Source organism: Photinus pyralis, unplaced genomic scaffold (assembly GCF_008802855.1).
Source record: "Photinus pyralis isolate 1611_PpyrPB1 unplaced genomic scaffold, Ppyr1.3 Ppyr1.4_LG2, whole genome shotgun sequence".
In the NCBI taxonomy this organism is placed as follows: domain Eukaryota; kingdom Metazoa; phylum Arthropoda; class Insecta; order Coleoptera; family Lampyridae; genus Photinus; species Photinus pyralis.
The window spans coordinates 49335050-49346074 of record NW_022170403.1 but is presented as its reverse complement, the minus strand read 5'-3'; the positions used below and the strand labels follow the sequence as shown (position 1 = coordinate 49346074).

At 36.2% G+C, this 11025-nt stretch overlaps 2 protein-coding genes across 2 annotated transcripts; both read right to left on the bottom strand.

The window, feature by feature from the left end:
* Positions 1 to 725: 725 nt before the first annotated feature.
* LOC116164073 lies at positions 726 to 1472 on the bottom strand. The gene has a single exon (XM_031478200.1). It carries the CDS (start codon positions 1470 to 1472, stop codon positions 726 to 728), a length of 747 nt encoding a protein of 248 aa, XP_031334060.1.
* A 902-nt stretch (positions 1473 to 2374) lies between these two features.
* Positions 2375 to 10656, bottom strand: LOC116164369 (protein artichoke). The gene is made up of 7 exons (XM_031478537.1): positions 10551 to 10656; positions 6555 to 6824; positions 6239 to 6502; positions 6051 to 6150; positions 5698 to 5987; positions 5503 to 5649; positions 2375 to 5457 (listed from the first exon to the last, which is right to left on the bottom strand). Exons 2-7 carry the CDS (start codon positions 6822 to 6824, stop codon positions 2503 to 2505), a joined length of 4026 nt encoding a protein of 1341 aa, XP_031334397.1. The 5' UTR covers positions 10551 to 10656; the 3' UTR covers positions 2375 to 2502.
* Positions 10657 to 11025: the final 369 nt, after the last annotated feature.

Below are 11025 nucleotides of genomic sequence, written 5' to 3'. Positions count from 1 at the left end.
TTTAATGTTTTCCGAGACCACAATGTAGTCGATTAGCGTATTACTCGTCTTGGTTATTCGTGTAGGTTGATTTATTACTTGTTGGTGACCAAAGATATGAAATAATGAAACCATTTGGTTTGTTAAATAGTCGTCAACTTTTAGGTAATCAATGTTAAAATCGCCCGTATATATCACGTGCTCACTGTAAGTCATTAGTGTAGAGAGAGATTCCTCCAATGCATCAAAAAATCCGGCGCATGGGAATTCTTGCCTTCTATTTATAACTCCTATTATTAATTTGGTGTTATATAACATTAAGTTAATCCACAGTTGTTCTATGCCAGTATGGGTATTAGTTTTTAATGATTGTACCTATAACTGAAAACGTGAAAATATTTTTTATGTATATACCTACACCTCCGCCTCGATTCTCACTCGATCTATCCAATCTTATGAAATTGTAACCGGGGATAGTCACAGCATGGGTTGGTATTTTGGACGTCAACCACGTTTCTGTCACGGCAAGTATATCATATTTACGTGCAGTTAGCATTTCCTTTAAATCTAAAAAATTTGACATTAGCGATCTCGCATTTAAATGAGCAACGGTTAAAAAACTAGACATATGAAAATATGAGGACAAAATACAATAAACAACGGGTACACGAAAAAGTACAATAATAACTTAATTATTATTAACAATAAAAACATTAACGCAACTAGAACACATAATATATCATCATTTACAGGCCTCCGAGTTTAATGCGTTTAATACTATCTGCAGTGACTTCGGTAACGGGGGACTTTTCATCCTTACGTGCAAAGATATTGCCATTTTTAGTCCACAAAAATTTGAAATGAAGCTCCTTTTGTAGTTGGCGCGCCTTGTATAGCAGTTGGCGTCTATGGGTGGTCAAGTTTTCATTGATGTAAATTGTATCGGCGGTCGTGAACCCGATATCAGTTGTCGATAGATTACGCATTACCTTGCGTTTACCAAGAATGTCTTCTTTCAGATAGCGATTAACGAATTTACAGATAATGGCTGGCGGTTTTTGAGTAGCTTCTGATGAGCGCAGTGGTAACCTGTGGCAGATGTCTATGGAATTTTTTGATATTTCTATGGACAGAGCGGACGCAACTTTTTGTATTAAGAGATAAGGGTCTTCTCCCTTGATGAAGGGTATACCGTGTATTTCCAATGAGTTTCTTCTTGTATATTGCTCCAGTTTGTCCATCTCATTTGTACAAGACGTTAAACGTTGTCGTAAATCGTTGGATTCATTTTTCAGTGTTACCAACGACTCTGCATAGGAATCTAATCGATTATTAATCTTGTTTAGCTCCTCGATGTTTGCATCCAATTTTTCGTGGCATGAGTTTATTGATTGATTAAGATTTTCTTCCCTTGCTTTTTGCGTTTGCATGAAGTCTCTCAGTAAGTTCATAATATCCTTATTTGACGGCTCACTTGTTTGTTTATCGGCCATTGTTGACTTTTCACCTTGAGAACGCAGCGCGTATGACATAAATGCGACAGAATGTGTATCCGTTTTCGAAATTTAATAACGACTGGACCTTCCGTTGATAGTTTGGCACTTTGATATTAATTCACCTGATTAGGCACCATGCACTTTATATTTATATATTCGTTTATATTGATCCAATTACAAAAGTATTACGGAGCACACTTTCCCGACATCTACTCTCGCGCCATGTTGTATGTTCAAGTGCGTCCCAATGTCCGCGGCCTAAAGTCTGCGATCTATTCCCTTTGCGGTCTAATGTCGGCGTTTTAATGTCTGCGTCCTAAAGTCTTGCGGCCCATTGCCAAAGTACCGTATTTTTATAAATTAAAAAAAGATATTTATAGTGTCCGTATGGACAGGTAAATTTGAGAAATGAATTATCGTAAGGTGCGTATTCACTTGCAACAAAATGACCCAAACAAACCAAACGCGCCGCGCGCGCTGTAACAAATTTGTCGTCAGTACGTTGACACAAACAGAATAGAATGCGCCAAACATTTTCCAATTTTGATGGGAACGCAGAAAATACCGCAAACTCTACAAAGAGCACAAATTTCCTCCGCAAAATGTTTGTCGGAATCTATTTAGCGCGCGCGGCGCATTTGATTCGTTCGGGGCATTTTGTTGCAGGTGAATACGCACCTTTAGATCCGAAAAACGATGAAAAAAATTGCATTTTTTTAAAAAAGGCTTCCCACCACTCCCCTCCTTCTACGATTTTTGGGCGACCAGGTCATTTTGCATTGCAATAGTCTTAGGAACGATAAAAAATAGGTTTTACATTTTAGCAACAAAGTTCACACGATAATCTATTCTAGAAGCCTTTTGCCAGTCCATTCTACTATACCTGGATAATTTATTACAAACATGGGTATTTCAATTATTATTATTTAATAAAAAGTAAAAATTTTTGCCACACATTTCTTATATATTAGATATAACTTAAATAAAAAACAACATTTGATACACATAACTACAATCGTAAACAATGCTATCGATAGCTTTTTTCATCCGGAGGAAAGGCAACATAGTATGATTGAAGATTACTTTGGTAGGATGGTATTCGGCCCATTGTTGAATAAGCAGATCGAACATTTGGTTGCATTGACATGTTGAATTTATGTGGCAGTGTAGATGCATAGCCCTGTTGGAATGTGGGGGAGATTGTATACATCGGTGGGCCGCCCTTCACGCTACATGCGCAGCTACTTCCCTGGCCAGTATGGGTAGGCGCTATCATGGGGCCACCATTGGGTAAAATGCCCACAACTGGACTATTTGTTGTGCGCAAGCGTATCATGCATATAACAATTATTAATATCGCAATAAATGCTACAACACCACCTACAATTCCAATAATCAAGGTGTCATCATTCCCTGAAGAGGAGCTGCTGTTTGAAGTTTTTGGAAATACTTTAGGTGCTATTTTGTCCGTGGAAGCTATTGACCATATTATTTCCGGTTCTGTCGTCTTTGACATCAAGCGAGTAGTTTTTGAATTTGGTTGCACTGTAGGTTGAGCTATGATTTGCTTTCGTGGGTCACATGTTAAATCTTCATCACCGGTTTCCACAAGCAATTTCCCTCTCAGATGATAAGGATCGAAACATTGAATGTCACCCATATGGGTTGGTAACCAGCGCCTTAACGCTCTCGCATTACAATCACACACAATTGGATTTGTTTCAAGTCCAAAAATTTTTAAGTCCCCGCGTCTATCATCCAAGGCAACTAGCATTTGTGGACTAATAGTTGTTAATTTGCTTCCCGTTACATCTAAGATGATTCGTGAAGATCGAGGTACTGGGAAGAACAGCGCTGGCGGTAACGTCGTAATGGAGGTGTTTTGTATACCAATGGCAACGTGGCCGCCTTTAACACCTGAAAGTGTTCCCGACAAAATATTTTGCAATCGAAATCCTCTCAATCCCAGTACCCGTAAACGTGAATGAAGGATTGGTTGTAATTGATCGCTTCCTATGGTCGTGTCCTTTATTTCTATATTCAAATTCTCTAGCGACGGTAAATTCTGTAACAGTCCGTGAACATCTAGGTATCCTAAGACGGGAAAATTGTATAAATTGAGTTCGGCTAAGTTTGGAACAGACTTAAACGCTTTCTTTTCCAAGCTGTGACACTCTGCCATATCATGTAAGTTTAATCTTCGTAGTGAAGATAAACCGTTAAAATCATCTAGCGCTATTGTTGTGAGAAGATTTCCAGATAAATCTAGGGACTGCAAATTTTTCAGTACTGCCCAAATTTTTGAGAAATTTGTGCTCAAATTGGTTAATCTATTGTAAGAGATATCCAAAGTTTCTAATAAAGTTATTCGTTCAAAGTCTTTATCTGATATTTCACTAATGTTGTTATAAGATAAATTCAAATGATGTAAAAAGGGAGTCTCCATTTGAATTATCTTCGATATACTTGTTCCTGCTAAGTTTAAGTCTCGAACTGTCTTTGGCTCTCCAAGTACGTTGTTTACTGCGTCTTCTGATAGAGGAGTAAATGATAAATCGATTTTTTTAATGTTGACCATGATGCTGTTGTCTGGCGGAATATCCTTAATTTTATTATGAGATAAATCAACAGAAGAGATGAAGAAGTACTGTCGTTCTAAAGCCTGCCAAGGTGCAGTTTCGAACAAATTCTTTGCTAAATTAATGTTTTCCAGTACTTGCAACTTTGCCCTTTCGAAAATTGTTTCTGGTAAGTCTCTTAATAGATTTCCTTCTAAATTTAGATAACTAACACGAATTAATCCCTCAAAGGTTTGCTCGCTGAGCCTTTCGAGTTTGTTATTGCTGATGTCTATCATTTGAAGTTGTGTAGAGTTATGAAAAGCCATTTCGCTAATAGAATCTATTTGATTTTCAGCCATTAGCAAAGTATGTAGCCTTGGAAGCCTAGCGAAGTCCAATTCCTCAATCGTTTTCAACTCATTTGAGGAAAGATCAACATATTCCAGAAACTGTAGTGTTGTAATTAATTCGGCAGGAAAGAAATTAATTTTATTATACTGCGCATGTAGTTCTCTTAGGCGTGGATGTATTCTGAACGACGATGGAAATAAGTAGCTTAATTGATTGTATGATATGTCCAAAGTTTCTAAACTTGTTCCTGTATTGAAAAACTCCCCTTTAAATGAGTTCAGTTGGTTTCCTTTTAATGATAATGTTTGAAGATTCATTACATTAACAAAGGCGCCGTGTTTGATGCTATTGATATTGTTGTTGGATAAATCTATTTTGGTAAGATTTTGTAAGTTGTAAAACACATCTTCGTGAATTTCCGAGATTTCGTTATCGTTTAAGTAGACCTGTTGTAGGCGAATTGATTTGCGAAGTAGATGGGCCGTTATATCTTTTAATCCTGTGTGACTCAAATCAACTATTTCTAATTCGGTAAGTTTGTGGAAGAGATCGTTAGGAATGTTTACAAAGTGGCCACTTCTGCTTATATTTAGTAATCTTAAATTTGTTAATAGACTAAATGATGATTTTGGTAAATCAGAGAATTGGTTGTCGCTGATATCTAACACTTCCAGCTCGTACAGCATCAAAGGAGAGCCAGATATGCTACTAATTTTGTTTTGGGACAGGTGCAATTGTTTGAGACTGTTTTCTACGCCAACAAAAGCATCTGAATTTAATGTCGTTAGCAGATTGCGAGTTAAATCCAGGTATTGCAACTGTTGGAAATATTGAAATGTGGCGGCTGGAAGTTCACGTACTACATTTTTAGCAATAACCAATCTTGTAACTTGATCAGCAATCGACTTGAATATATCTGCTGATAATGCCGCAACTCGATTGTAATCTAATTCCCAATTAGTTAGACGCGGCAGCCGTCCTACAGCCGATGCTGGTATTAGAAGGATATTATTGTCTTTCAACCGAAGCGTTTCTAAGTTATCCAAACCCTCAAAAGCATCATCTTCAATCTACAAAAATAGCTTCAAGGAACGGAATATTTCAAAATAACTTACAGTTCTTAAAGAATTGACGCTAATATCTAGAGTTCGTAACTGCTTCAATCCTAGGAACGTTCCGGGAACGATATTCGCAACGTTATTTCGGCTTACGTCCAAGACATACAGATGCACCAAAGAACTGAACATATTATTGTCCAAATTCTACAAATATGTTCTGTAATAATTATCCTGTGATGCTTCATTACGTACTTGTATTAAATTTGATGATAAATTTAAATGTTTCAATCTATTAAATACTTTCATCGCTGCTTCTGGAAATTCTGTAATGAGGTTCTCGGACAAATCCAATTGCTCCAAGTTGTAAGCTCCTTGGAAAACATCACTATTAAACTTTGATAGTCTGTTATGTGTAAGTTTCAAAGTTCTCAGGTGTTCCAAGTTTTCCAGTGATTCGCCCTCTATGCTTGATATTAAATTGTAACTCAAATCTATCCGTTCAAGTGATTTTAAGTTATGGAAATTTCTTCTTTTCAAAACTCCTAAAACAGACATTTATTACAGTTTGCACCTCTCAAAAAAGTATTGATGATTCAAATACTTACCAATTCGGTTCCCCCTAAGTTCCAACACTTTTAGAGCTGTGGGCCCATTTAATGATGTCACAGGGATTGAAGTGAAACGGTTGTGATTCAGGTAAAGTTCCTGTAATTATAGTAGAATTGGTAAATTATATGAATTTTAGCAGTAGGTAACTTTGCATAATAAATTTATGAAAGTGTTACTTATTCACCTTTAGATTTTCACACCCTTCAAATATCCCTTCTTCAATAGCTTTTATGCTGTTACTACTAAGATCAAGTATTTGAAGGTATTTCAAGCTGTGGAACTCGCTGCTTGAAAATATAGGATTTAATGTGTCTCCCAATAAATTATCGGCTAATCGTAATTCTACGAGAGAATTTTGCAATCCCTGAAGTAGTCGTTCTGTCAGTCTTCTTAGAGAATTTCCAGAAAAATCCACTTTCCTGAGAGGAAGTCCTAATGTGTTAAAAATCTAAAAAAAGAAAACGAGTATTTTTTGGTTTAAATTATAGTAATGACTGTACCTGAATAGGTAACGACTGATAACCAGCCCACCTTTGACTGTAAGCAACCACTGGTGCGCCATATGGAATAGGAGGAAAATCGGGGAATACAATTTTATCACAGTTCACGCTAACAGCAGGATCCCCATCTAAAGCAGCTTCAATTGGTCCAAGAGAACACTTACACGGAAGTCTTAGCTCTCTTGATAATTCAAAACATGGCACAAATTTTTCTGCAGAAGTTACCCACCAAATCTCCATTAAAAGTGTAATTTGCACCCAGGTTCGCATCTGGAAACAAAAGAATAATCAGGAAACAATTTAAAGAACGCACTTTTAAGAAAATTAGAATGACTTTGCTCCTTGTTGAGTGAGCAATCCTAAATGCTTAATGGTTAGATAGTGTCAGGCAGTTTGTAATAGTGGCCTAAGTACCTACACTCAACGCGTATACAAGATCGTTAGTGCAACATGTAATCCAAGGGCCTCGATGTAAAACAATTATTGTAGCCTCTCCTCACTAGAGACTGATATTAAATGTTTGTTTTAAACAAAATATATAATTTGGTATTTGGTATCATAAATAAAATTAATACTATAATACCAGTTTCTAGTAAAATTGTTAGATACCTACGTATTGGATCAGAGTTGAAAAATCCGATACGACTGATAAATACCGAACGATCCTCGACATCTTCACGCCCACATAATTGTTACAACACATCTTAAGGGGGTGATTCTGTCCCACCAGATCAGCATAGCTTGTAAAACCAATTACAAGTTTATAAATAAAAGAAACCCTTTTTTTGTAAAAGAAACCTTTTTTTGGTATGAGTACCTAGTTTTTGAAAGGCTGTAACTTTTTGGCCCGACCTTTCTTATATTAAGAACAAATGTGCACTAATTTTCAAAGCGATCGGTGGTACAAAGGGCCCGAATTTGAGCGCTAGGTACGCGTGGACCGTGTCTACCGTCCTATCGTAATCCAGAATCCATGAATTGTCGTGAAATGTTTCAGTGTTTGTTGCCTATTTTTGTGCCGAGCAAGCCAATGCAGTTCCCCTTCACCCGTTGGATAAGATGTAAATTTATACAGTTATAGGCTAGTACATACCACATCACTTCTATATCATATTTCAGCGAGTGGCGGCGGGGTTGTGAATTTCAGTCAGTTGTGCGACCGGTCGTTTGAGCCTATGTGTAAAGGAGATAGTAGGGGAGCTAGCACGAAATACACTGAACGAGAATGATCAAAATTTTAACCGATGGAGTTCCATTTTGCCCTATCAGAGTATGCTAAAATCGATCGTCTGCCGCCTCAGGTCATAATACTTAAGGCCCTGCGGGTACTTCTTGCGGTACCAATTCTAAAAGGTTGTTTTTCGAGAAAATAAGTTATACACCAAATGAAAACGTTGATAATAGCTCTTAAAAAAATATTGAAAAAAATCACGCGCATTTGATAACTCCGTAAAAAAACAATTCTTAGTCGGTTTTTCACGAACTTTCTATGGATATAACTAGGTTACGGTTAGACGAATGAAGCTGATTTTTTCTACAGACTGATGATAGGTACTACTAATGACTTAACGGTGTTTCGTTTTTAAATTTTTTCTTTAATTATAAGATTATCTTATTATCTTAACATTATAAGATATCTTATAATTAGAGGAAAAATTTAAAAAAGAAACACTCTCATAGTCATTGGCTGTGCCTATCATTAGTCTGTAAAAAAAATCAGCTTCATTCATCCCCACCCCCCACCCCCCCGCCCCCACGAATTATTTCCTGAGATGGGAAAGGTCTCATCGAAATTAATTGGTTTGTACAGACTATAACTTTCCCGTGCGACTCTTTTTCGAGATCAGTGAGCGACGGAGCCTGGGGGGGGGGGGGGGGGATTAAAAATTAATTTTATCTCTCATTGTATTCTAATTAAAGGTCTCAACAAAAGGAACCGTTTTCTACCAACTTACTGCCTTTCTTTCTGTCCTCTTATCAAAGTACGGGGTGGAGGTGAAACGTGGGTGGGGAGTGGAACTTATTTTATCCTTCATGGTACTCTAATGAAAGTTCTCAAAGAAACGAATTAATTTCTACCGACCACAGCCCTCCTCCTCGACCTCTTATCGTGATCGGGTGTATTCCCTTATACCTCAAGAACGGATTGTCGGAAGAGGGTACTCACAAAGGGCGATTGAGACGTCTGCAAGAAATATATCCATTGGTGATGTCAAAACCAGGGTTAAAACAAAAGCTATTTCGGTAAAAAAAAAATGCGCTTTATCTGTACAAGAGTTGTACACAATTTATACTTGTTTATGACTTATTCATGGGAAGTAAAAAGGTTTGTTTCAAAAGCACGCTGTCGCCCAATAAACTTGAGTACATATTCAAATTTATGAATATTTTGCTAATAAAATGGGAATAATTTTAATTTTTTCCAAATTATTGCTTACTGTTTGTTTAATTATTAATGAAACTTTAATGAAAGAAAAATTAATGGAATTTTTTCCTATTTTTAACCCCTTTATATCTGAGCTAGCGAAGTAAGTACGAAAGGTGTTCCAAACGAAGAAGTTCACAAGAAGAACTTAATACCCAAACCCGAAATTCTTTTCAGCAATTGTAACTTCCGTTAGACTGTGTTTTAATGTGCAAAATATTTTTCTTTGTACGTTTTTTGTTTGTAAAAAACAAAATTGTAAGTATCGATGACAGCACTCCCTAAAGCTTCAGAAAATTGAACTCGTGTTCCGCATTTGTTCAGTTCATAAAAGGTTTATGGTTTTATAGGTAAGTCGTAACGACAATAATTGTAATACCTACTACCTACTAATATTACACAAATATAATTTATATTCATTTAATTTTGTCGCACATGGTTCAGAACAAATTTGAGTTGATATACAGAGTGAGCAACAAAGATTGAAGCGTGCCGCTTCAGCTAAATTGGCAATGTGCCGCTCATAGCATATGCTGATTTGATACAAAATACGAATAGACGCACGGTGACAGCGCAGAACGTCATTTTCGTATACAACTCCATACAAAGAAGGTAGTTTTGATATTAATAGGAACAAGCGGTGATGACGCACGCTTCAATCATTGTTGCTCACACTGTACATTTAAGCATTGTTATAAATACCTACCATGATAATTATGATGATGTAGGTTACGTATGGATGCCACGAATGTACAATTGTACACTTCATTGGACAGGTGGATTCGCACTATCAAGTAGGCATACAAAATACAATAAACTAATAGCTCCCAAAATATATTAATAGGTACCTATGCTAAGCAGACAAAGCTCTCATTTATGCCTAATATTATGACTTATGATGATTTAAGCTACGGTAGGTATAGAATTTAGTGTATAATTGAACTCGCAATTAATATATATCCATTTGGTATCTAAAAGTAGTTGCCGCGCCTGTCAAGGGTATAAATTCCACTGCCTAGATTAGCTCTTCCTTAATATGTTATAATCAAATACTGTTAATTCTGAAAAAGTGGTCGCATTGCTGTAAGCGTTTGTTTGACCGCTATCCGGACATGGATAGAATCATTTAAAATGGTAGCCAATACCTACAGCACGAAAATGTAGAACCGACATGTTCTTTATAATTTTAATTTCCAGTTACAATTCTTATAAACTGCAGAAAATCATAGTCAATTTTGTGTTACAAACATGTAACAATGTTTGATGGTAGTTTCAGGCCAAATTTGCAAGGAATACATAGACAAATCTTTTGTTAATTATAGCCATTATTGATCTATATAAAATGGAAAGATGGAAGATTTTGATTACTTTGAGCAAAATAGAAAATCTAAAATTATTATTAATTACGTTGATTTCAACTTTGTCGATGTCGCCAATTTTATTGAAAAACTGGCTAAATTAATACCTAAAATAATGTACGTAGTACACGTACTTCCGAGTGTTTATGTATTCATAACAAATTGATATGTAAACTTTACAATCGCCCTATTGTCCAATTTTCTATGCCTCACCTGTACCCATAGTTACGACAGTACCATAATAATCATTAATCTTGTGCCTAGTTAAGATTTATAACTTTCTCAAATTATTAATTTAACAATACTTTACACAGGTACAGCAAGGACTGAGTAATAAAAGCATTGTTTTGGTTTTATAATAATCATTGCTGTGAGAGGATTACAAGGTCAGACAGGCGACTAAAATATTACAATCTCGCGACCCACCCACAAAGTAGGTAGCAATTCTGGGGAGCGCAATATTATGATTCGTATTGCAAATAAGTACGGAGGTTAAATCGTTGAACAGTATCCGTGTACCTAAATTGAATAAATTCCTACGTTATCTAATATACATATGTACAGTTTCGTAGCATAGGTATAATTTTAATAGTTGAAAAAATAGTTATTTTTAGGTACCCACAGAATAAACAATAGCTACTGTTGAGAGATAGGTAAATGTCAAGGTTTTAGAATTCGATGGAGACAG